Source organism: Zonotrichia albicollis, chromosome 10, assembly GCF_047830755.1.
Source record: "Zonotrichia albicollis isolate bZonAlb1 chromosome 10, bZonAlb1.hap1, whole genome shotgun sequence".
Classification (NCBI taxonomy): domain Eukaryota; kingdom Metazoa; phylum Chordata; class Aves; order Passeriformes; family Passerellidae; genus Zonotrichia; species Zonotrichia albicollis.
The window spans coordinates 29,979,859-30,007,640 of NC_133828.1; the positions used below are offsets into that span (position 1 = coordinate 29,979,859).

General features: G+C 36.4%; 2 protein-coding genes across 9 annotated transcripts in view; both read right to left on the minus strand.

Annotated features, from left to right (window-relative positions):
• The window catches only part of SLC4A10 (solute carrier family 4 member 10), a 145,858-nt gene that overhangs the window by 97,968 nt on the left and 20,108 nt on the right, over positions 1–27,782 (minus strand). For 3 of the 8 annotated variants that reach the window (XM_026792272.2, XM_005485246.4, XM_074548604.1), the window contains exon 1: positions 15,835–16,314. The exons of 1 other annotated variant lie outside the window; for it this stretch is intronic. In XM_026792272.2, coding sequence (XP_026648073.1) covers positions 15,835–15,915 — 81 coding nt within the window. In that variant the 5' untranslated portion in view covers positions 15,916–16,314. Of the gene's footprint in view, positions 1–15,834; positions 16,315–27,782 lie in introns of those variants that run through there. 4 more of the 8 variants (XM_026792273.2, XM_026792274.2, XM_074548605.1 and 1 more) reach the window with 2 other exon arrangements.
• The window catches only part of TBR1 (T-box brain transcription factor 1), a 96,694-nt gene that overhangs the window by 4,909 nt on the left and 64,003 nt on the right, over positions 1–27,782 (minus strand). The window lies entirely within an intron of this gene.

Here is a 27,782-nt window from a genome sequence, read left to right on the forward strand (position 1 = left end):
AGGTGCCCCACTTTGTCTGCCTGACGCAGTGGGGTGGGGGAGTGGGGACAATTGCAACAGAACATGGACAAAAACCTTCCCCACTTAAAACGCCTGATAAACCTGTTAGAGCAGAGGGTATAATAAAAGAATAATCAACTGCTAAATCCTTTCTGGCTTCTGGAAACTGTTTTAAAGCACGTAAAATTAATTGCAGCTGCTTATCATGCTTTGTATGTCTTGGAGTAAATTTATCAGGACAGCTCAAGCGATGCAAGCACCTTAAAAAACCTGAACAAGGCACTTAGGTTACTGTGCTTCCTTGAATATTTTCACTCATATTCAGAGTCTCAAAACTTCTCCCTTTCCTTCCACCCTATCACTTCTGCCAGATCTGCAAGCTAATCTTTATTCAACTGCTAGTTTCAGCCAGATGTCTGAATAAATAAAAGACAGTACTCCTTGCTGCTATGTAGATGTAAAAGTAGGGTAACATCTTTATGACTGAGATTTTATTCCTTTTACTTCATATTTTTTACTACACTGAAATACTTAGAAGTTCTAGAGAGGAGAACAGCGTAGATGGTTGTTTTGTCCTCTGTGGTTATTATTTCAATTTCTTATGTCATTCTGATGTGGTGCCATTAGCTGAAATCCTCTTTTCTCAATTCATAGCAATGGAGATGTCAGCTACTACAGAGAAGTCTAGCAGCAAGAAGATGGATGTGAAGACTTTATCCAAAGCCTAAATGAGATTTAATTTTAGCTTGTCTGGCCTCTCTCTTGTCCCAGTGCCAGGTGAGGACAGACCCAGCACAACAGCCCTATTTAGGTGTAGTTAGAAGCTGAACATGCAGACTTTAGCCCACTATGCAATAGGATTTTAGCTGCCTGGCAGCAAAGGGGGAAAAAACATGTCATTGCTAGTTTCTGAATCAGCAGTAAGATGTATTTGGTTTTAAGTTGGATACACTTCCCAGCTTAAGGGGTCTCCTTTCAGCCTCAGAAATTATGACATGTTTTCAGATTTCTTCAGCTCAAAATAGGGTCAGGGAGAAGAATCACAGAAGACAGTCTTCTTGAAGCAGCTACTCATGTGGAAATAGCAAGTGCAAAGAAGAAAAAGGGTCATGACCAACTTTTTAGAACCCATTTTGACAACAACTACAACACAGGAGACACGAGTTTTTGTCTTCCTTTACAGCCAGCCACAAAAATTATGTTGTTTGGCAACTGCATCTCTTAGATGCAAATATATGCCAACCACATTTCAAAACCACCTTTTTTGATATTATAAGCCAGCAAGATCAACAATAAACTAAATCACTCTCTCAGAAACACCAATATGATGTTCAGCAATTCTTCTGCTTCTCAAACCACTTTCAATTGTATTTGACAAACACTTTCTTCCAACACAACACAAGGATTAGTGAAGGCAGCAGGAAGGTTTCTCAGGCTGACCTCCCACAGAAGTATGCCAACACCAGTGATATTGCTTCCCTTCCAGCAGTGGAGGTAGCCTGGCTGAACCAAATCTAACTGAAGTGTTAAAAACAGTGTGGCCATTTTGTCATTCATTTTCAGGAAAAAATTAACATCCAATACTATAAAATTTTCTGTTACAAGCCCAAAGATCAAATCAGATCCCTTATGATCCTTCAGACCTGACTTCTATATGAGCTATTTGTGCTCCAGAAGAGAAAAGAAGATTGTGTTTGGTTTGTTTGGCTTTTTTAAAAGGAAATTGGTAAATAGTTTCCTTGAATAAAACTGACAGATTTCCTAATCAAATTGAACTGTTGGGTTTAGTCTAAAGGTTTCCCAAGTCATCTATATTTTCAGGGAGTAACTTCAGCAGAAAATCTAGAACTGATGACCCAGTGTTTCTGCTCTCCAAAGATTTAGGTTGATCTATGTGATTTTGTTGTCATGAGTAAATTTTTTAGCAAGGCAAGTGTAATTTATGTGACTGAAAAACACAAATTTGTATCACTGAGAATTGTTCTGCTGCATGCAAATGAACACCTACCACCATGGAAATGAAGAGACCTTTTGCACTGTCAATACAGTCAGAGCATGAGGAGAAACTTTTCATCTCATAGTTAGACAATGATATCCTGATTATCTTTGCTCTCCCTCTTTATCTGTCGCAGATCATCAGTGAACCATGGTGACCAGGAAGGGTAATCCTAGAGAAAAGATTTAGGAGCCCCTTGTTCACAAGACGATAAAAAAATAATTAAATCCTCCAAGCCACTTACAATACTATAAGCTATCTGAAAGCTCAGGTGGTCTTCTCTTAATTCACACAGGCATTAAGAAAAGCAGGAAACAGTACAGAAGTAGTGAGGACAGGGAAGGGAAAGGTAGAAAAGAAATAGGGGAAATTGATAAGGTATTCTGAGAAATAACAGGACAAATTAACAGATTTCAAATGCCAAGTCATTTTTGCATCCTTTCTTCCCTGGCAATGAAACACTGCACTGTAAGGAAAATTTTCATACCGAAGACTCATCCAAAATATACTGGGAAAATGATCATGACAGTGGATTAGATAAGAAGAGATTTATACAGCTTACAACTTTAGACAGCACAACATAAATAATCAGGAATTTGAAACGTGCTGCCAAAGAATCAAAGATAAATATGAATTAAGTAGCAGTTGAATTGGTCTTCCTGCCTCTCAGATATAAGAATTAAACTTGTACACATTGCCCACCTGTTGTAATCTGTAAGCTTTAAAATCATCACTTCCATGTGATGGACAACAACATCTGGTTGTCCTACACAAGTCAAGACCCTTGAAAATAAAAATAAGCTAAAAGTTAAAAACACCTTATATAACTGTAATAGTGTGCTTCATATTGAAATTATAGAATATAACTTTTGGAAAGGAAAAGGGACAAGTATTAGTATAGAGTAGAAAGTAGGTATGAACATGGCAGTACATCTTCTGTCAGCGCTTCTACATGAAAATGTTTTATTTTTAGAAAAGACCATTATTTTCATTTTGAATTTTCTCATAATACCACTTAATTGACAGACTCCTATGCAAATGTAGAGAACAGCAAAGAAGGACACAACAATGTCCATCAGACAGAGTTTTGAAGGGTACTTATCTAAATGGCCCCAGTGGTCAGTACTTTAGGAAAACAGCAGAAATTACTAGATATCAAGTTTTACTGGCACATCACAGGTAATGAAATTTTTGAGTTACATATCATTGCTTCTATCTCAGTACTGCTCTACAGTGAAAACAGTTACAAGCACGATGACAAAAAATAATATCCAACACATATCCTTCATACCCTTCCTTGTCAAGATAACACCATCTCCTATTATTAAAGCATGGATTCTTTTGTGGTGAACACAAAAAGAAAATTCTTCTAATTTAAAGATGCCACAAGATATTTGGATGAATCTTTGATTTATTACAAGTTGTACCAGGCTTATCATATAATCATTGAGGTTGTAGAAGTCCTCCAAGATCATCAAGTCCCACTTTGACCTAACGCCACCATACCCACTTAACTATACACAAAGCTCTTGAATACTCACTCATTTTTAGAACACTTCCAAGAACAGTGACTCCACTACTTCTCTGTGGAGTCTGTTTCAGTATTAAATACTCTTTCAGACTTAGTGCAACAGGCGCTTCCTCTTCAAGCCCAATCTTAATGTAGGTATTAAAAAATAATAATAACCTGCTGCTCTATATTTACTCATACAAGCATTCTTCCTCAGACCTGCAAGTTCTTCCTATTTTTACTTTGACTAGCATTGTTATTAAATAAGTATGTGTATGAATATGTGGAGAAATAAAAACAATGTTTATGGGCTCCATTGATACACATGCTGCAAATACAGGCATGATGTTCTTGTCAAAAAAAATTATTTAATTTATAAATCAATACTCACATCACTTAAAGGAGGTCTAACAGCTTACAGGAATACAAACAACAAATAGCCATGAGTTAAGGGTACTTAGCAACCTAAGTGTAATAAGATGAACACAACTAGCACATCTGCCAAGTCACTAAAAGGTTATAATTCACTTTACAGACTGCAGAAAGAGTTTTGATGAGGATCTTCAAAGATTGGGTGCTGTAAAAGAAAGTTCACTAATGATTATAACATGAATAGCAATTGGGAAATCAAAATTGATACTATACTGCCAGTACAGCTAACACAAGATTCAACCTCGTGGTAAAATCTCTCTCTTGGAAGGGAAAGGACAAGGCCAGTTGAAAAGCTGTTAAAAGAAAGACAAAAAGATGTATTGTATTTGTATTTGAGTAGATGAGTAAATAGACCTTAAATAGCAAGTGATGTAGGCAGAGTGATAAGCAAAGATGATATTAACAGCAGTAATCAAGTGAAGGAAAGCTGTAAGTATTAACGTCAGCCAGACAGATGAGATCACAACAGTCACAGTGCTGAGGGGAGCCAGACCTCAATCTGATTTGTGGCTACATGACCAAATAGGAGCTATCAGCTTTCAGAGCCACCTAGACCAAAAGGAGCACATCAGGAAAGAAAAGGAAAGAAAATTCAAGATTATTTCTGACATGATTACATTCAGGTGATCACTGAAGACCAAGCAAATTTTCTGTGCTAAGCTGGGTTTAACTAGACTGGGGGAAAACTATTAAAAAAAAAAAAAAAAAGCAGTGGTGCCTTCATAAAGGTTATGCTCATGGCTAAATTATCTGAAGTAAGGTGTGGAGGAGGATGCAAAGCTGAGTATGAACTCCTGAGAGATCTAAACATACACCTACATACAGAAAGAGAAGGGGGAGAGGAAGACCCACCCAATAAAAAACTGAGTCTGTAAAGAGAAACAATCAACAAGGACAAAATGACAAATGTCTAAGAACAACAAAATTTAGTGAAGACTATAACATAGCATCACAGAGAGATGACAGATGGAGTGGAGGAGAATAAAGGATTAGACTGGAATTCCTCCAGGAAGAAGTCAAGTGGAACATTAGTGACATAAATTTCAGTGCAAAAGACAGAAACCAGAAGTAAGCAGTTCTAGAAAGGCATTAGAAGTCAAAAAGTTAAGACAAGTGTACAAAGCATATGAATAGGAAGAGTGGGGAGTGGGAGCAGATGAAGAAGGTCAAGGGTTAGGACATTAATCTGGTGAATAGAAACTTCTGGAGTAGAGGGTTGGCTTGTGTTGAGTTCTTTTTTTTAATATTAAGAGACAGACATACTTCTTGTGTAAGGGAAGGAATGCAAAGAGAGAAGCAAAAATTCTTAAAAAGTCAGAATATGGAAAGGAACTAGAAAAAGTTAATTGGAACAGGTTCAAAGACTACAAAACAAAAAATTCTGTTTCAGGAAACAAAAAGGAAGCTTGAATTTTGACCTTAGTTTGTTAGTTTTAAGAAATTCACATGGAAATATGGGGTAATAGATGAACTAAATGGAGGGCTGTATGACTAATAAAAAATACAGAACAGGCAAAACTGCAAGCAAAAATATTCATAACAGATGACAGAAATCCCAGAGATTAAGAAATATGGAAAGTCAGCAGAATCAAAAGATTTTCACCAGAGATAGTCAGCAGTATCTTTGAGGCATTGCAGATGGTATTAGGAACTGAGAAAATGGATACTGGGAGTCAGCCAGGACCATGAATGTTAGAAGGGTTTGGAACTGTATGAGAAGAACAAAAAACAGTGCCTAAAGGGAACTGATAAGCTGATAGAAGAAAGTAAAGAGGAATAAAGGAAATCCAGATCATCAAGATCAATAAAACAGAAGTTTTACGAAGTCTCATTCCAAGAGAGAAAGAGTAAAAATCTTTTTAAAGTTCCAGTAGTCACCACAGAAAAGGAACTTGGATAACACAGTGCAGGGACAAGACCAACTCAAGCACGAGGCTGATTTGGCACATGCTATATAGTTCAAATGAGAAACAGTACCAGGGCAGCTACAGAGCTGGATGGTTATCCATATAGAGACTGAAGGGTGAGAAATTATGAATGGAATATAGTTGGAAGTCAAAGTCAGACAGAGATAGGAACAGGTATAGTTGTATGCATGTACACCATAAAAATATTAGAAAGGCAGAAGGAAATTCTATTGCTAAATAAATAAATAATAAATAGGAGCAGAAAGAACTCAAAACAGCACAGAAGTACCTAATTCTTTCACCTAAACTCAAAGCAGATAATGTTTTAGGTAACAATCTCCACAGAAAGGCCCAGAGATGAGGCAGTGTTAATAAACAAGGGGAAAAATCTCTGTGGGCCGGAGGGAACTGCAGGAGGTAGAAAGAAAACATCTAGATTCTTTGAGATCAGTAACATTCTAGAAACATCAAGAAAATTAAAACAATACCAAATAATAGAGGAGATAAAGAGTTTTGCACTCAAAGCAGCAAGGGAGTTACAGGAATTTCACAAGCTGAACAAGAGGCAGATGTAATTTAAGGGAGGAAGGGAAGGACATTACACCAAAGTGTAATCCCAGACATAGGTTAATATAAGATCATGCAAAGCATCAGAAAACACAAAGATAAATTGGCACCAACAAAGTAATCAAAAATCTCAAGAGAAAGGAAACAGCACTATAATAATTGTTGTTCTTTCATATACCCTGAAACTTCTGTTATCTGAAGCTGTTACACATATACCCTCTGACATACATTACTTGTTTTAACAAACAACATGATGATTTCAAATGCTAGTTGATAAGGATGATTTGCTGTGACATAGTTATAATAGGAAAGATTTAATCCCCTGAAGCTTTTACTGCATGCCAAGTCCATATAAGCAGTACTGATCAAAGTATTTTATACTTGTACACTCTGTAACCACATAAAAAGTTCATGCCAATGTACACTAATAAATCTTTTGTAACGTGGAACTGGACTAATCTGAGTCCTATTGTCACTGGAATTTTAATCACATTTATGGATCATTTGGCAGTGATTGGGAGTAAATAGCATCACTGGTTCTTATGCATCCTTGGACATACAGATGTCTGAGTTCTTGCAGAGGAATGTTAAAAGTTTTCTTAAGGAGCTTGCTTTGTTATTTTAAGCGTATTTCTTCTTTCCAAGCTGAACATCACAGCTTGTGTGATACATAACTTTACCAATGATTATGTTCAAGTAGATTTTGAAGGCAAAGGACTGTGAAGAGAATAAGGCCAGCTAATGTATTTTAAACCAGACATATCCCAGAAAGTTGCACAGGGTTTTTGGTCCCCAAATAAGGGTGTAATCAGATCTGCTAAACAGCAACCACAGATTTCAGCTAACACATTAAATAGGAGTTGACTCATCTAAAAAGAAAAAAAAAAAAGGAAAAAGTTAATTGAAAACCACTCCTCTGCTGTGACTGATATGCTATTATAGTCACAAGTATGCACACTTGAAAAACAGAGGCACACACGCTTAGAAATGGAAATACGGAATAATTTTCTTTTCTTTGAAAAATTAATTCTCTAAGATAATTTCATCTGCTGATATAAATATGGCAGAATACAAGACTCTAGGAAGTAGGTTTGTAACCCATCAGGATTACAAATCCATTTACAAGTGGCAGAATTCTCAGTAGATGAAAACATAACACACAAAGACATTACTTTTCAAAAAGAGTATGAAATCCTACGTTAGCTTGCACCTTGCACAACTCCTATGTAGTCTATGGGAGCTAGATGAGAGTCCAGATAAAAATTATCTTGAAATACAGCCTTGCCATGGACTGCAACAGCACACTTTAAACTGTGCATATCACAAGAGCTTTGCTCTGCTTAGAATGAGCTTATTTTAAACTGGCACAGTGCAGAGAAAAATTCTGTGAGAGATGAGAAGCAACACCAGGAACCCAGAAGAACAGAAGGGTGTCTTCCTTAAATCTTTGTCCGTCCTTCAAACAAAGAAGACCCAAGGCTTTTATAAGACCACTAAAGACTGAAATGGCTTCTCCCTGTACATTCTACATTTAAACTGAAGTATTTTTTTTTTTTTGTAGAGGAATAAAAGATAACCAAAAAAGGCAAATGTCCCCACTTCTCCATTTAGAAGTGGATTTGACTTGCAAGGGCACTCTGGAAGCTTGATCATCCAACCTCACAAGCACTGGAACATCAAATTTAGCCTATCACTCTATCTATGCCCATTTACTATTTATCTGCTAAAAAGAGTACCGGGAGGACAGAAGGGGAGTAGCAAGAGACTACTGATTAATTACTAAGTAATAGATGAGAAATTCTCCTTTTCAACAGCAAAGGATCAAGTCAATAAATCTTGTGCATAGTTCTATTAATAGATACTGCTATGATTTCCTTGAAAATTTTATTCATCATTATTCTCATTCTTGTTGATTTTCCATCATCCTGAATCACAAAAGTAATGTTTATGGCAAATTATGACAAAATATTAGCAAAGATGTGATGGCGTTTTTAATCTGTCAATGAGAAAAAATGAAATTCTGTAATATTATTACCTTGTATTTGATGTGTCTTGTTTTAAACACTTTCTGAATGTCCCTACTTGCTCAGTTTCCTTCTTACTCTTACACTGATTTATATTTCTAGCCAGCCTAGAAGCAGTATCAAATTTGCATATCCTTCCAACAGAATATATTTTAGTCAACCAAAGGCTGCTTATAATCCCAAATTCTACAGGTGAAACACTGTATTTGGTGTGTAACATCCTTATTTGAAATCTCCCTTCATACCTTTGAACTTAAACCTGCTGTTCTCTGAGAAGTGTGGTGCTGTTCCCCATGCTCTGCTGGCTCAGTGTATGTGCCTGTCCCAAATGGCAGACTGCAAACCAGGAGAGGAAGATATTTGGTGATGAACGTGCTGGGAAGGCAGGAACATCCATTATGGGAACAGCATTGGCTCCAAGCCTTAACCAATTTACTTTACAGGATCCCTGCTGCCCAGCTCTGTAAGGAAGAAGCTGCCAGAAGTGTCCAAAGCAAAAGAGCCTGAATCTTGTTTGCTATGACTTAAATAAACAGAATAAGAGATTTTTCAGTTCTCTGAGAAGAGAAAGATGCCGTTCTTTACATTCCTAAATTAAATTAGAGAACTATAGGTGTATACAGCGCAGCCAAGCAAAGACAGGAAAATTAAATGGAAATTAAAGTAGAAATTGATAATGACACTTCTATGAACATGAAAGGAAGCCCATGAGGGAAATAAAGTCTAAGCAATTACCAGCAAAATTTGTTTATAGCTGATGATACAGACATCACTTAAAATGTATATTTAATTCTTGTCTCTGCAATTGCAAATGATACTAAAAAGGAAACAACAGTTCTTATCTCTTGAAGGAGGCAAGAAAAGGACTCAGAACATGTCTCACTTCTGTGCTGAGGTTTCTGTTGCTGTAGATGTTCAGGACACAAGGCAGTGCTAGTAACTGCTCTTGACAGCACAAATTACATCTTTCACTGACATCCATGGCAAATATGCGTGTTTGCATTAGAAGTTAAATGGCTGAGAAATTTCAGCACATCTGCACCCTAGAAACTAGAAAATCACTCAGGAAAGAGGAGGAGGGGAGCAGAAGGCAGACTGGGCAATAACAAAACCCAGTGAGTCACTGTGAGACATTCACTGAGCAGCAATGAGAAATTCACTCATGACTACGCGCAGAAGGACTGGTGACAGAACACTGAGATCCAGCAGAGGATCCAGTCTGCTGAAGGCAACAAAGAAACCAAGTTGCCAAAGAAAGAAAGAGGTCTTCAGCTCCTTCTGGAAGGCAAGAACATCAACACAACTTCCAGTTCCATACGGTTCAAGTTTCATATGTCAGGTAAACTTCACTGGCATTACCCAGCCACTGCCATTAAATCCTGTGCACAGGTAATCGAAAATGTCTTATTTTTGACATGTATTAGTACAACCACCTTAACTGAGAGTCTAAAGACAAGCCACAGTTATCAGACACTGAGCTTCATCCTTAGTAGTCCTCACAGAGCTAGGCCTATGCTTGTCATGTGGAACCTAAGCACCCAGCAGTAATCTTCAGCAGCAGATAAAACCCAATAAAAAATCACTGTATTATTGTCACTGCTATGAAATTATCATTTTGTGGTTTTCATATGTATTAGATTTTTGTATTGATCATTCAGTGAACTCCATTACAAATGTTGCCTGGAAGACAACACTAAGGTAACACCAATCAATCTCAAGTTTCTTATAAATTAGAAGTTGTCTGATCTTATAATTACAAGTTCTGATGTGCACAACCACTGCTTAAGACACATGTATTTGTATGGAGTCTCAAATTCTTTATTCACCAAAACAGACTAGAAAAGTTAGAAAACGATGGGAAGGGAAAAAGGGAAAGAGAAGGACTGCTATTTTTCAAGTTTAAAGGATTTCAGATAACCTTAGCGGGAAAAAAGAACATTTAAATATCCTTTTAAAATGAACCAAAATTAGACATCAGCTGGTATAACTGACCTACATGCTTACCTCTCAGACAGAAAATCACCTGAAGTGTAGTTCATGCCCTCGTATCATAACCTTGCTCTCCACCACACCAATTCCCATCTCCAAAACAGAACTAAACATCTAAATGGTCATGCATAACTGGAACTCTCCTAATCAGTATAAGGACAAGGTATTTCTCTCCTTTTCCACTTGCAGGATTCAGATATAAATATGACACTGCCTTTCCCAGAAAGTTCTAATCACAGGATTGAGACATAAAACTGATACTGCTTTGGCTAGAATACTTTTAATTGCGTTAAATGTGGATACAAACCATATGGGTATGATTCCTTGCATGGATTTTAATGACTCTGCGTGCCTGCATAAAATCTTTAATAAAGAAAATTTAAACAAGTGAACTCATTATGCTAGCAGGAGAGAAACGGTTGGATCTTAAATCACTGAAGGCTCCTATATAAATTTTTGCTTCATTTAAGCAGCCTGGGGGAACAGAGGGAAGCTATCATAAAAATGAGAAATATTTTCTATACCTCAACACTCCCTCATGTCCCTTAATTCCGTTTTTTACATCATTCAATATACCAAGCTGAATATTTTTTATCAGTTAATGGCTGCTCGAGAACATTTGAGAACTCTGAGTTTACTCTGAATTTTAAGCAAAACTAGAAATTAACAAATTATTTTTGTCAAGTTGACTAAAACCACAACTCTTGAATCCCTCTAGGTCATATTTAATTTAGTTTACCTTTTTGGGGTTTTTTGATTAGCGATATCATACTAGATAATATCCTTTTATTCGGTTGCTTTGAAGTTTGCTCAGCTCAAAATATTAGTCTAGCCTTTCTCTTCAGGATTTATTCCCTGCTTATGTCAATTAGTACTGGGGGGGTGTAGATTCCACATAAGACATTTCAAAACAACAGGAGGTTTCATTACTAAAATGACTGCTATGAATGAAGCAAAGCTATTTTCAAAGCTTTCCTTCCCCACAAGATTACCAATTATAATTTTCTGTGCATTCAGTCCTCATTTTTCAAGGATTTCTGTGCAAATTTTTCTGTAATTAACTGACTAGTTAACAGACAATCCAAGACTCCTTACCAGATAATGTGATTCTGTCCCTCTATGAGCCCTGTTGAGACATAACTGGAGAGCTCTGAGCAGGCCTGGATTCCCTTCTTACATGAGTGAAATGGACGTAATGAAGTAAGGCCAGTAAAGGACCACAAAGGCCATCAAAGCAGAGGCTGAGAGCACTGGGACTGTTCCAGCCTCAAACGAGAAGGCTCAGAGGTGTTTTATCAGAACATACAACTCCCTCACTGGCGGCAATGTAGAGAACACCTAGCCTGACTCGCTGCTGCCCAGGGACAGGGTAAGAGCAAATGGATACAAATGAAATATTTGAAGGATCACTTCAACATAAGAAAAAACCTGGTGCCCTTAATAATGAGGGAATAGCAGCTTTTTGCCACCTTATCGCCAGTCACATCTTGTGGTCTCCTCATTGGTACCTACATTGTTTAAATTATCCAGGAAAGCGATTTTAGGGTCACACTGAGAACAGTGTGGCCAGCACTGTGGAGTTTATGCTGTGTGAGCTGTAGTTAATATTGAGTTTATTAATGAAGCAATCTATACAAATTTACCAGAATTATGGATCAGCTTCTACTTAAAAGAAATTATATTGACAGCAAAGCCACTGGCTGCAGTAGTGTAACAGCACTCATGTTAATGGGGTTCTTCCATTAAAAACATTTATTGAAAATTTAAGTAAGGCAAAACAAATATGGTCCTGCAAGGAAACAAGAAATAACATGAATAAGTCATAGTCTTTAGGAGGCTCATTATGGGATGGGAGGGTGAAAGGAGAGGCACAGGGTGGAGAAAGAGAGAGAGAGAATGAACTGTGATAGTTTCTTCTCTCAAAAATGCCACTCTAAGTAATGCATATTCTCTTTTACTGCATTAATATGCTCAGCTTCCCTACTACTTCATCTTAGGTGGTTCCACCTCTACAGAAATTTTTGGAAACTAAATATGACTCTATTCTAATTTTTTAACATATTACCATAGTATAATTTGTTATTACGATTATTATTATTTGATTTATTCACATTTTCAGACTGCATCTTAGCAAAATTCCTTTGAATAATCTTTATTCAGAATGACCATGTGATGATATTCTTGCAACACTAAATAGATTGGAACATTCTTAGAACACTCCACTCATTGTGTAGCTATGTATTTTGTGACCATGCAGTGGTTACCTATTTCATATTTATGCTGTTACTTTATGTTTTACACCTTTCTGATATGCTTATAGTAAGCCTTCCCTAATTCTGGTCATTAGGCCCAATGACTTGAAACATTAATTAAAATACTGAGAAGAATTTGACCAGAGAAGAGGGTCATGTCTTAGGAAGGAGGCTTATGTACACCAAAAACACTTGAAATCTTTCAGCAAACTCTGAAAGTACTTTTTGCTTCTAATGTTTTGCAAATGTTTGGTCACAATCTCCCATTTGTCCCAGTGTTCTCATTTCCTTAAAAACTGGTACTACAACCTACAAAAAAAGTCAGCACTGTGGAATCAGGACAGCAACCAGTAACAAGTAAAAGCACCACAACTGTGTAAGTGCATGACTAAGAGCATTCATGTTTAAAGTTGGTAAATTACACATATATTTGGCTTCTTGCCCATCTGTTCTTAAAATAGTGTTTCGCTACAAGATCTTTATCAGAGTCCTGTAAATTGCAATGTTTTAAAGATAAGGAAACTCATAGTCATGGATGCGCATTCGTTATGCTCAGTCAAGGGAAAAGAATTCTCTATTTAGAGAGATCCTTCCTTACACAGCATTCTTTAAATACTGACAGTACCAATCATCTTGAAGAGAGATGATACAGTTTTGAAGAAAGCACAAAAATGTCTTCCTGTTAAATTGCTACTAACACAGTGCCCTGGATTCAATGACTCTGCTCTTGTGCAGCAAGAGCAAATATAAAATATCAGCAATCTTTCAAACTTTTCTTTTTTTAGGAGGCTGGATGTGGGACTTAAACAAGTAAAAGAAGCAAAATAGTTTGTAATTTTAAGTTTTCAGATCACTTCAGTCCAATTCCGTGCTCTCATGTGTCTAACTCTATCTTGCTGCAATTTCCTCTCTTACAAAACAGCTTTACTTTCTTAATATATTCTTCTGGGGTGTTACTCTCTCGCCCCTCCAAATGGACAAGGACCTATGTCCTAATGGGACTATGTCCTTTGAGTGAAAAAACATATTCAAACTCACTTGCAATAGTCAGTAATAGTGTTGCTTCAAAACAGAATGACCTAAGCACAAACTTCCTCAAGCAAGCATTTTTCACCAATTCATTTTCCTCTGTAGTTTCCATTGTCAACAGGCTGCAATGGATGTCTACTGCACTGCTGGAGATTATATCAATGACACATTCCAAAACCATCCACAGAATGCAGTTTGCAGAATTAGTGTAAGTGATGAGAGTCCAGGACAAGCACAACCTACTGCTGTAGCTTCCAGATGCAAAATTCCATGGAGATCTAATTATTTCAAATGAGCAAAGAAGCAACTTCAAAATGAAGCTAAGTCAGGACTGTAAATTGAATAAGGAAAACAAAGAACTGGGGAGGGTTGGTTCTATTAAAAGGTCTATAAATACTCTGCAAAGCACCAAAATACCATGAAACCAATACTTTCAGGAATTTCATTCCAATGCCAAGAAACAGAATGTACTCATTGTGGCTAATACATCAAAATACTGAAAATAAATTCTAACAGATTAAAAGGATCTTGTAGCAAGAGAAAGGTATAGTTAAATCATGCCAAACTTAATCAAGCTTAAGAGGAGGGCAGTCTTTGCCCATTATTAAGAAGAATGTAAGATAAATAAAGCAGACTGTGAAACTGGAATTTATGATCAGTGCAAGTAATACAATATTTTCTACAAATATGTTTTTAATTAAAAATTAAAAGACATTTTTACCATTGCTGCACAAACTTAAGTCTGATCTTCTGTTGCCTCCCACACACATACGGCTTCACCAAAATGTTATTAAATGAGGTGAAACCAGAATATAGTTCCAAATGCAAAATCAAATCCATGACTTACATGTTTACATTTCTAGGTGGATACATGAAAATATTTTTAAATCTTGATCACTTAATCCTGTGCTTTGTGGTCAGAAAACACCTCTCACCCCTGCCAATCTGCTGTCCAGTTATACGTGAAAATTGCTGCTCCACAGGGTAAAGCAAGAGACAGAAAATTGCCACTACTTTCAGGCTTCAGCTGAGCTTTTAAAACACACGGTCAAACACGTTGCCATGGAAATGTTCTGCAAATATATGTAGAATTTCTTAAGATGGAGTCGAATATCCCTTTTTAAAATAAATTTCTCTTACAATTTTAAATATAATTGCTCTATGATGTATTCAAGGGAATATATCAGCCATTATCTAACGTCTATAACACCTAAAGTGCTAACAGTATCTCCAAATCTCTTTTGTGTTCCATATATGAAATTAGGCCACTATCTTCCTATGTAAAATACCCATATATCTGCTTTCTTTCATGTACTCTGACTTTCCTATACATCATCACAACACATTAGCAGATCCACAAGTATTACTCTTGCAATAAAGTTGACAGCAGTTACCAAAAAAAAAAAAACCAAAACAAAACAAGGAGACATGCTTCAATAAAATTATTCTGGTTTTTAATAACATTCTAAATTTTAAAGATATTAATCTTCTACAACCCATTAGTATTAGTATTAGTATGGATCACTGAGTGCAATAATTAAAAAGAGGACAGTTATCTTGCCAAACTTTCACTGTTATGTTTCATGAGCTATTTTTAAAACTGATTTGAAATGAAGCAAAAAGAAAAAGAATCTACTGCTGCAAAATGAAGCAAGATCTGTGCCTGCAGAATAGCCCTGTCCTGTTACACAATGTGATACGTTGTTTTAAATAACCTGGCACTGTAGGTAAACAGTTGCCTTTTGCTGCATTTCATATGACAAACAAACACAATCACAATAGCTTTTGTGTGTCATGCAAAGATAAAGCAAAATAAAAATGCAATACAATCTTGTCATTTTACATTACAGCAAAGGGATAACCTTTCACCATTAATTAGTTAAAAGAAAACATGTTCACAATAAAACAGGTTAAAAATATATAAAGAATAATCTTACATTTTTCAAATATAAATGAGCACATTAGAATTCCAACATATACGTTGCTCTGCTTATGTAAACAGTCTAGCCTATAAATCCTGTCGCAAATCCAACATGAAGCAATTACACAGACAAAGAGATTGCAAATGACCTAAAACTGTAAAACAAACCCTGTGTTAGAAATATTCGTATAAATCATGAGGTCGTACCTGATGACTTAGGGACTGTAATGTCTCACCGGTTCCAAGCTGCATGACCTTTCTATTTCCAGAGACCCCCAAAAATTGCATTTCCTGTCTTATCAAAGTACATCACAGACCTATCTATCTTTCAAAATCTTCTGGGCTAGAGAAGAAAGCATTAACAGCCATTCTGTCCATCAGTAAGTGCTGGAGTCATTACCCTCAAGATATCAGATCTTAAATATAGTTTCCTCGGTGCGATTACAGACATCCAGCAGTCGAGGAGGCTGACACAGCTATATCACTGATGCTGCTAATGCCATCTGAAAACAGTAAGCTTACTGCTTAAAGCAATCCTGCAGCGTCCAAACAGAACAAGCCACATCCTTCAACTCCTCACTCGCGTTTTTTATAAAACCTAGCACTGCCATTATAGATTTTGTTTTCATCTCTGGTCAGCTAAAGGAGAAATTAGATATTATGTAACCAGCTTTGCATTAACGAAAGAAAAACGGCAGATGAAGCGACATATCGAGGTTATCAGATTTTGCTTGCATGACCACTCCTCAGCAAGCACAGTCACCATTCACAAGAAGCATCACAGTCTGATCTAAAGGAAAATCACCAGAAATAAATTATAAACAGCTCACAGGCAGCAAGGTATCTTAATTCCTCTGTGATACTGAAACAGCTATTTTTATGAAGCCTTATGAATCCTAGTCCCCAATAAAATAAAAGCATCACTTCCCTAGTATTTTAGTGCCTATTTTTAATAAATTGCATGATCACTGCATTGTTTCCATTACTCCCTGCTAGCAGCCAGAAAACAGCATGACTTGAAAATGTGCCAGTGTTATGACAGCAAAAATGTGGTTTGATATCAAACAAAACAATCATGCATGAATTTCTTCTGATAAGAGAGACCTTAAAAGCAAACAATGTACAGTAACCTCCTTAATAATTTTAAAATTATTAGAACTACAAAATAATAACTGGATTTTTTAATTAAAACATATGTTTTACACCAAGTGAAATTTCCTAGTGGAATTTATTATTAGAAACCATTATTTATATTTGCTGTTGCTAGCATTATGGCAGCAAACACACAAACAAACAAAAAAAAATTTCACAAACCTAAGATGAAACAGAGCCACCAAACTGGTAAAAGTATCATTTTGCAATTTCTCTGAATTCCAGACCCATAGAACAATTATTTGTGTTCACTTAGTGAGATACTAATTTTGAAGCATTCAGTTCATCTACTTAAACACGCAGGAATTTTCTCTCCAGACATATTGAAACTCTTTGCTACCAATTGAATTTTACTGACAAATAAAACTTGGAAGAAAAAACTCTACCCTAATTTAACTTCAGCTTGCTTCAAGTGTTATTCAAATTAATTTGGATGTCCTTCTTTACTTTAAAATATAAGCAGAAGCTGAAAGTAGAAGCAAGTAGTTGCAAATTAATTCACCCAGATCCTATCCTGTTAAGCATTATTATTGTACAGTTGTGGTAATCGCTCCTTTGTGTAACTGAAGAGTTAATCAAATTTAGTTTACAGTAATTCACATTATGGCACTGATAAAAGCAAACTGGTCTCATCCATTAATATCATATATTCCCCTTTAGAGGGAGAAGCCTCCTGCTACCATTTTTAACTGGTTCCACTTTATCCAGTCTGCAATTGCCTTGACATAAGGACGCTACATTTCCAGGGAAAGGGAACTGCCTGCCACACACTGGTGCAGGGTCTCCAGTGGAGTGTCCAGCAGCCTGGCAGAGCCAGGCAGGGAAGCTTTGAAGTGCAGCAGAGAAGCAGTTAAGGCCCAACTTGATGCTGTTTTTTATATTCTCTGAGAGTTAATCCTGATGTCCAACAACCTGACACTGTCTTTTTACTGCTGCTGGCAGTGGCAGTCAGGGAGGCACTTCTGAACATTGGGAATGTTCTCAAAAGCTGCCACTTTTCAACTTGCTCCAGATTAACTGATTAATTCACTTTCAAACCAGAAAATATTACTAAATCTACACACACAAAAATAAATGCATATGCACAAGAAGACAAAAGGACCTTCAAAAAACAAAGAGCAATTTAGCAGTAAGAGGAGAAAACAGCTTTCCCCGCACCAGTATGGAATAGGAATATCCCCAACAGTAATATTCTTATTTCCAAAGGTAATTTACAAAAATAATGATACACCAGCACTATATATTAGGTTACTTTTTCCTGTACAAACCCTGAGCTCTGAATTCATTCTGTCCAGTATTTACTCACAACTATGTAAGGGAGTACAACCCCACATCTCTAAGTTGCCACTTCCAAGTCCCCAAAAGCTGCTTGCTGGGATACAAAGGCCAGTAAGATGGTAAGAAGTGATATAAAAATGTGGGTTGCCAAGCAACCTTTCATAAATACTATGTGGGATCTCCCTGTGCAAATCTTGTACTGCATGATGATTCCCACTCAGAGAGTGAAAAATGCACAGCCAGGGCTCTCCCCACAGCTGTCAAACACATCACTGCAGAGTTTCTGCCCACAAAGAGCACATGGTCTCTCCTCCAGCTGGGCACACGAAGAATTCAAAAACTAGCAAAACACACGGTAGAAGACTATTTTCCTGAATTTGGTTATGATCTCAATATAAATTATAAATGCACTCAGAAATATAATATTTCTTTGTACACATTATCCCAGCTAATGGAATACTTTCACTGAACTTACTCCATGCTTTTCCTCATGTCAACACCATTACCTTTTTGCAAAAGTGAAAATTTTAACATTTCATTAACAATTTTAAAGCAGAGGGAGGGTAGAAATACAGTAACATTTAAAAAAATATAGATATTTATTCTGAGGTGTTAAAGCAAAAGTCTTGTAACCCATCCCCTTTAGATTATCAACAAGTACCACTTTATGTCATACAAAAAATTACTCACAAATATAGTTTGCTTTTATTTAATTCTTCTTCACAGGACAAAAAGAAAGAAAATTCATTTCTTGTCAATTACGCAAGGTGAGATAATGGTCACTTTGAATCCACCACAAATCAGTTTCATATCAAATAGAGCTGACCTAAGCAGTGAGGGAGCAAGCAACAGAAGCTCTGTCACTCAGCTTTTTAAATTAAGTGTAAGCTGTGTTTGCTAGTACTAATCATCATGATAAAAACATCTGAAATTAGTGCAAGATACTGGAGACTGTGAAAGGTGAAATTATGTAGTGCTGCACCAAAAGAGCTAGAAGAACAATACAAATGCATATTTCTCAGCAGTAATTTGAGGGATCAGTTTTACTACATATTTTTATAAATTACCAGAGCATAGGATGAATTACAGCCAAAAAATCATAGTTCAGAAATTTCTGATATGGGAAAGCACTGCTAATACATATGAAGACTGGAACCAGGAAGACATGGATTACCTCTACGACCACAAGAATCAAACTGAGGTGAAATTTAACGGTGAAAAATGAAAATACGTGAACTTGATGATTTTTAAGTTTCTGCTGAAAATTGAGACCTCGGCAGCTGAAAATTACAGCGGGTGAAATTTTGGGTACAAAGTAGATCACAAATAATTATGAGGTATCAAAATGATGACCCAATGGAAATGAAATGAAAATTTTAATTTATCAGGTAATATATTTCTAGTACATAGATATCAACATTAATGCAAAATAAATTATATTAAAATTCTATTGTTCTTGATTTTGATCATCTATTGTCCGGAAGAGAAAGACTTCTACAATGGTCAGGGAAAATTTGAGAAGAAACTGAAAACATTTACTTTGTTTAGTTTAACACACAAAAGACTACAAGAGAGATCTGCATAGGTGTGTCAAGAAAGAAGTGCCAAGGAAAAAGAAACTCCAGTACAGATTTGTAACAAGCACAAATCCATACTACAGCATTAATAATTTTGGGTGGTTTAACTATCAGAGGCTGGAAGCCTGAAAAGTGGAGAAAGTCAAAATTAGAAAACACACAAAAGTGTATCTTGCACACCTCTATTTCTAAAAGATATGAAAACACTGACAAATGAAAAATGCAGAAATTTAAGTTACAGCAGAATTGGTATCAAGGACGGGACCTAATGGAAAATGCACAGATTGCAATGAGACTCAACACTAATTGGTTTAGAAACCTGAATTAAAAAAAAAAAAAGACATTATAACAGTTGGTTTCTCAGGTACTAGACACCAAACTTTCATCTCGATACATAGAATGGTATTAACAATATAAAAAGCTCAGCAATTTCTCTTAACCAAAATAAATAAAGAATTCAAAGTTTTAGCTGATTGCTTAGATCAGGTTAAAATTTTATCTTTGCAGTTGAGTGGAGTAAGCTGAAAAGTAATTAATGATAGCCATTCTCCTTTAATCCTGATGATAAGACTATATCTATTGCCTTTCTTTAGTCTACATATGTCTCTCTTATTCAATTTTCCCATTATATTACTGGGGTTTGGATAAAGTATTAATATCCTTCTTTAGGGAAAAAGGAAGATCATTAGGAAATTGAGGTTTATTTTTATTAACTCAATTTAAACTTGTTTTACTTTATGGACATCTCAAATGAGATACTGTCCGAAGACTCTCCTGGGATTATGTCAGCAGGCATTATATAAGTCTAATCAGCTCATCTGTGGACAGCCATGACTGTGATTAAAGGAAACTCAAAACATTTATAAAACAAAATAAGAAACAAGTAGAGGCAGACCTGAACTGTGGATGTGTAGTCAAAAGCTGCAAATTAACTGCCTGGTTCCAAATCTGCCTAGCAGATAATGCAGCTGTATTAAAACCTGCCTTCCCAAATATCCCACTGGTAGTGTGGCTGGATCCTAAATTTTAAACCCAAGCTTGTACCTCTGGCCAGCCCCTGATAATCCAGATCACTACGTTACATATTACTGACAAATTCAAATAAATTTATAAAAAACAGCCTCAAACCAAGATTTGTTTCCAATTTTTTACCTTCAAAAACTATTTTAAAATGTCTGGCATCCCATTTCCCAGAAGATAATGTAGGAGAAGGCTGACATCTCCTTTCTCTCAGACTGCTGAGGAGCAATCTTATAATGTATATAACAGATGGTTGCTTACACTTGTTCTTGGAAAAATACAGAAAATAAAGAATACAAATCTCAAAGCTTGCAATCATACATTTATTTTCTAAGCAAAATTATATTTATATAAATCATGTATTCTAGAAAATTATCTGTAAAATCAGACTGAAATGGCCAATTTTAAATGTGTGAATAGGTTCTATCTAAAATAACAATACCTTCGTTTTCTGACTAAAAAGAAAGCAAAGCTTTCCACGTTTTTAAGCATCTCACCAGTATGGTAACTCGTGCCACAGCCTGGGAAAACCTTTCTACTTTTATTAACTGACTAAGACATGGCTGACCAAGGGCTTAACTTACAACCACTGGTGATGTTGATTATAGGAATTGATTACAGGAAAACACTTTCCCTTCCTCAAAAAGGTGATGATGGAATTCGGACTCGATGTTGTATAGCACAACAGAAATTTACTTTCCTGGTAACAAAGAAACACCAATTTAATTACACAGGCTGGAACTCATTAGCAAAGCAAGTTCTAACAGCCTTCCCACAGAAGGAGCAGCAGGAGAGGCGATGTCGCTCTGGGTGTCTCCCAGATATTACACTATACTGAAGTTGCAGCCTAGTTACATTACACACCTCATATGTTTGTTTCTTTTGATCCTTTTTCATCTTCCCCTTGTGCCTGAAGAGGAAGAAAAACTCCTTTTGCATAAGAAAAATTTGTCAGCTCACTAATCCTAGCTCCTTATCTGCCTCAGAATAGATCTGACTTTTCTAAATATTTTGCATTAAAAAGTTCTCTTTCAAAGAAGAGAAATGTTAAATTTTGACATATGATTACCATTATCCTCTCTGCTAGCAGAAAATGATGGCAAAATGCCAACTTGCTTGTCTGCTACAGATAAGACATTTCCAAGCTTCCATCCTTCCCTTCAGAGAAAACAGAAGGGGAAGACCAGCCAGGAGAAAGCCTACCCTGTCAGCTGATTCTCTAAGAAATAAAATTAATATTCTCCTAGAAGAAATCATTTTCCTCCGAGCCTGAGGTAAATGATATGCCTTACCATATGTTATGATGGTCCTTTCAAGAATGACAAATTTGATGAATTTTTCCTGGATGGTCTTTCTCTCATCCAATCTCTTCTCATCACCTCCAGCTTCTGCTGCAGGCAAACTCTCAAGAGGCATAAATCAGCATAGCATCACCAAATTATATAACTTCTATCCCCTGGGGATTTAGCCCCTTCTATTTCAGACTTAGCAAAAAGAAAAGTGCCTGTGCATTCTTCAATAATCTTTTTGATCTGTGTAGAGCTTGAGAGAATTACCCTGACACACTGCTGAGCCGTGGCAGCAGTACACCCATCGTGAGGAGAGAACCCAGACATTTTCTAAAGGAAGAGCTCTATAAAGGTTATGTCCAACTACAACATATTCAGCACTAGCTCTAAATCAGAATAAAACCTCTGCTTCAGTTCAAACAAAGGGGGGAAAGGCCAGGACAGGTTCAGTCTAGTTTCTTCACTGTTTAAAAAAATACTGGCATAATCTGAATACAAACTCAGCTTTGCACTACTCATTAGTTCACCTATACTTCGAGACAATCAAAATGTCTGAATACCTCTGCCAAACCCCAGATACCAGATTATTCGCACATCATTTTTACATCATGCTCCTTTGAAAGTTTTACTTTTATCAATAAAATATAGATACAAATACAGATATTTTAAAAACTCGTCTATCAATGCACAGATTTCAAAAATCCTCATTTGCTGTAAAGTATACTGATTCTGAAGAGAATGACAATAAATAAAGATTGATTTTAGACAATATTCCTCAGTCAAAGCTCATCCAAAAACAAAATTGCTGGATGTATCAGTTAGCACCAAAATTTCCAGGCTGTTTTAACTGTTTATTTCAACCATGTGAAACAAGTGGGTTTCTATGTTTAAATATTGGAGCACAATCCTAATATTGTTCCTATGTAAAATACCCTCTGGAATCTTAAAAGACTAATGTGGGTTGAGAATTGCAAGGATTGGGAGGCAAGGTCACTGCTTTGAAAGAAGGCAATGGGAGAAAGGAGCTATTACTAAAGCATAATTTAGGATTAGGTTAGTTTTGACAGAAAGCCATACAACAGGAAAATGCAAGACAGTAAAAAATGCTTTATGAATTCAATTTATCACAAAAATATGTCATTTGTCACAAAGACTAGTACCTAATTTTATCACACTTATAGCTACCAAAAAAAGTTAATGAGTAGCTTATTCCAAAATCAATTCTAAAAGGTGATCTCTGACACAAACATTTGCTTTCTCACAGAGTTAACAAAGGATTTCACATGGAGATTGAACAAGCTAAGATTAACTGCACCTGATCTATTTTACCATCTTTTCTCTGGGAGGGGACACAGAAAAGCTGTTCAAGCAGCACACACTTCACTTGCAGCTCAGCTTCTTATTTATGATAGTGCAAGGTGAGGCATCCACAGCCTACACAGGCACTGGGCTGGGGGCAGCCCTCCTCTGCTTTATGTAAGAATAATGAAAGGAGAGAAGAAAGAACAGCCCCCTCCCCAAAACTAGAAGCAGGGCATAGCCTGATGTTGGGATATTCTAGAATAAATTATGAAATCAGAGACACAAACTATCTAAACAAGACAAATTCATATATATATTTGGATTAAAATGGGAGAAAAGGTATCATTTCCAGGGACAATTCAAAATGTTTTAAATTGCCTATATGGGGTTTTCTGAATATTTAAAAGCAAATTTTATGCTCAATAGCACAAGGACAGAGATAAAAATGTTGAGACCTCAAGGAAAAAAAAAAGCCAATGATTGTTTCAAAGATAGAAAACTGGGACAAAATGGTCATTGGAACCTACAGAGTCTCCCACAGGAGCTTAAAAAGTCAGACATTGCCTGCTTTTCTATTTAAACTGACTTTCAGCTACCTACTTAGGTAGAAGATACTTGCAAAAGTGTAAAGGTGTAGAGGACAATGAAAGATACAAGAATACTAAAATGAAGAATATGTAAAACTTAGATGGATTCCCATCATGGAGACTTTCCTGGTTTTGAAGGGGAGTTGGTGCTTTCATAACTGCTTGTGTTATGATGATAAGCAGCAGCTAAAACAAAGCAAAAAGGTCCACTCCTATATGAATAGCAGCCATTTGCCTTCCAGTTTATACGTACACACCATACAGACAGACATGAGGAAAGCTTATCACTTGCATCCTAAACTATCACATGAACCTGGACAACATAAAAGATTTTTTGTGCATTACACACAAAAATAGAGCTAGAGAGCCCAAACCCTAAATGATCAGATCTACCATGACTAAATATACCCAGGCTAATAAATCTTCCCCTTTGTCCTGAAAGAGAAAGCCAGCAGCAGCCAATTTCACCTTTTTCCTCTCTCTCCATCAGGAAGAAAAACAGCGCTGGGACCAGCTCCCCAGAGGGTGAGGATGGCAGACACAAGGTTCCCAACTTGGACAATTCTTTCCTGCTCTCACTTGCTCCCCATGAACATCAGTGGAACCACCACACATCCACCACCAGCAGAGCCCTATTCCAGGCCTTCCTGCTCTCCTAAAGTCTTACCGTTTTCAAAGCTGATGAGAAAAAAGTCAGGAGAGTCTGTAAACAAATACAAGGCTAGGTGAGAAAGAAAATCTCTCCTACTCAACACCCTTTCTTAGGATTCTTCTTGAATTACAACTGTGAGCCATTTCCACTGAAATTTCAGAGAAAAGGGTAATTAAAAAGCAAGGGCATTCTCCTTACAAAACAGCTGTCCAGCAGCCTCCTCCTCAGAAGCTACACGGCTTCAGCCTGTGCTATCTCCAGTGTCCTGAAAGACATGGCAGATGTTCTTGAACTAAAGCCTGATCACGGGGTTCTCAGACCAGACTCAGGAACAAAATGAAGGCCTGGAGAAACATTAAAGTATTGATAAAAAGATTCAGAAAAAACTGTTTCCAAATTTGATACAAAAATGTTGTGCTGCCTCCTCTTTGTAGAAGAAATTTGACGTTTAATACCATGAAATTCATGATAGGATATGGTTAAAAACTGACTTTGAAATATGTCACCTGTAGAACAGTCTCATACAGGAAACAGTGCTACCTTTGCTATGGTGCTTTCCAAACTCAGCTGGATAAAATGCTGTAAATCTCCTACACAGATTCACTTTCTGTTATCAATGCACTAAAAAATTCTACTTAGTATCACACTTCATGGCTTGTTTAGCTGCACCATGCCATACACTGAAGTCACAAGTACCAGATAAATACCTCATATGAATATGAGACCACATCCTTGTAACTGGGCACATTCTGTGATTCTGTGATCACTCTTAATAACATCAACCTAGACAACTCTAAGTTATTTTGCTCCATGGGTTGGCTTAAGATGAAGAGTCTTAAGTAAAAAGAATAAATGTATTTACTATGAAAAAACTTGTAGGAAACTGATACAAGTTTTAACTGCCAGCTGCTTGCAATTTTGAAATGAGGTAACACCATGGAGACATCATTTGCATCAGCAGTGGAATTGCAATTGTCAAGCTTGATTTCATTTTACATTCTAATGGATGACCTCCAAGTCCTGGATTCTCTTCTACTTTTATTATGTATAAACAAAAGGTAATGAAATGTTATAGAACACATCCATTAATTTGATGAATTTAAGGATAAATTACTAAAAGTTAGGATTTTCTGAAGTGAAGCAGCAGATATTTTTAAAAAATATATTAACATTTCAGTTAGCTTTAAATAACTGGGATTCTGACTTCATTAAGTACCTGTAAGGAATAATAATTTTGTTAGTTCCCCAAAAACTGTTTTTCAGTTAGTTCTTGACTACCTTTCAATGTAATGTATTACACCAAAAAATTTACGTCAGATATAATCCAAGAACAATTTATTATTGTTATTTCTATAATAACATATGTATTATTTCAATAGTCTGGCTATTCTTAAGTTCATATATAGTACTTACTTTTTATAGTATTATCATTATACATAATGATTCACTTCAAGTCACCAACCCAATTTTTGCCTTCAAGGATGAATTCTACAGTTTAGCATGTTTTGTTGTGTGCCAGCCTAAAGGAGAACAGTGTGCAAAAGGAGAACCATGAAAAGAATAATTCAAATGTGGCACCTGACACACTACTAGTAAAAGTTTTGAATATTTCAACTATCTACAGTGTTTTGCTATGGCTGGCCAGAGGCAATGTAAATCTTAAATGCAGCCTTCTTCCTACACTACAAAGAAAACAAACTTCCTTTGAAAACAAACATGTGGCAGTCAGCACACACTTAGTAACAAGGTGAACAGAGACCTCTATCTATTATTTCATCAATTCTTCCTGTCACTAAAGCTCTTATTCATACAACTCATACAAAAACCAAGTTTACCATAACTCACTTTAAATATTACAGCTGTAACATGAATCACTATAAATAACTCATCCAAGAAATTAATTAGCAACAAAAGATTTAAAAATTCACTCAATGATAACAGGAGAAGTACTTAAATGCAATAGAAATAATTCATACTAATTTAAAAGACAGTACTGAGCATTATAAGCCAAGAAAAGCAGTTCAGACCATGTCATAAAAAGAAAATTCTCATAAATGTTTCATTTTTTTAAATTACTTTCTTACCTCACTTAGCCTCCAGCAGTCGATAGACCATAGGCTTATCTATAGCCTATTCTAACTTCAGAAACTACTCAATCACTTGCCAAGGAAAACAAAACTAGGAAACCAAGGGAAACCAAATCAGAGCTTGAATTTAAGTTACTATTGTATCTGGGCCTGTTGCCTCTTTCTCACCTTGAAAACCAAAACATGTCTTCCACGATCAGGAAAAACAGAATTAGTCTAACTAGAATCAATGAGTTCTCTACTCAAACAGATGCTCCATTTACTCACTTTATTACCTCTCCCAAGAATACAATGACTACCACCACACAGTAAGTAAAATTCTGAATCTGTAATTCCTAGCACCTTCATAATCCATTCCAAGAAAAATGCATTTTGCTTTCCCTCACTCACACTCTCAAGCCACTCTACCAAGTTGGCATTCCTACATCTAAGCCTATTTTCCAGGTCATCAGTATGACCTCGTGCAAAGCCTTGCAGCCAGTGGGATTTATAGCTGGATGGCATTATGCCCACATGGAAACTTAAAACTGTCTATTATTGTTGTACTGGTGAGGTAAGCAAAGACTTTGGGTCTTCTAAAAAGAAGCTTTTGACAATATTAATCTTTGTAAAAATATCTTCATGTGTGTCAATCACAGAGGAAGGTGTGGAGCACTGGGCACTCCCCCCAGATGGTGCACAAGGCAATGCCAAAGGCTGACCACCTGCCTCTCCCATATTCAGGAAGCCAAAAATTCTCATACGCTACCAATGCACAACAGGTCATGCTGGTCACAGAAAACACTTTGAAAATACTTGATTGCAAGAGAAAGGTTGATCTCCACTCAACCTGACCTCTTCTTCAGGCAATTTTTCTTATATGTAATTGCATTTCTCTTAACCCAAGACATAATCAAGTTAGGGCAGCTATCACAAGTATTAAAACAGAATTAGTCTAAAACAGCAGGATCTTGGTAAAACCAATTTTTCAAGCAACTTAAGAAATTAGAATTCAACCATTATCTTCCTGATTTTCATAGCCCAAGTGCAAGGTTCTTCTTAAGAAATACACCTATTTTATTTTATACTAATTCTCATCATCAACATTAGCAGGAATAGTAGTATTTAGCACTTCTGATTTGAACCAGGGACTACCAGCAAAGCAGTGAAAGGAGGTGAAAGGTGCAAAAAGCAGAAGTCAGAGACAAGCATCTCTTTTTCTTAGTTCCAGC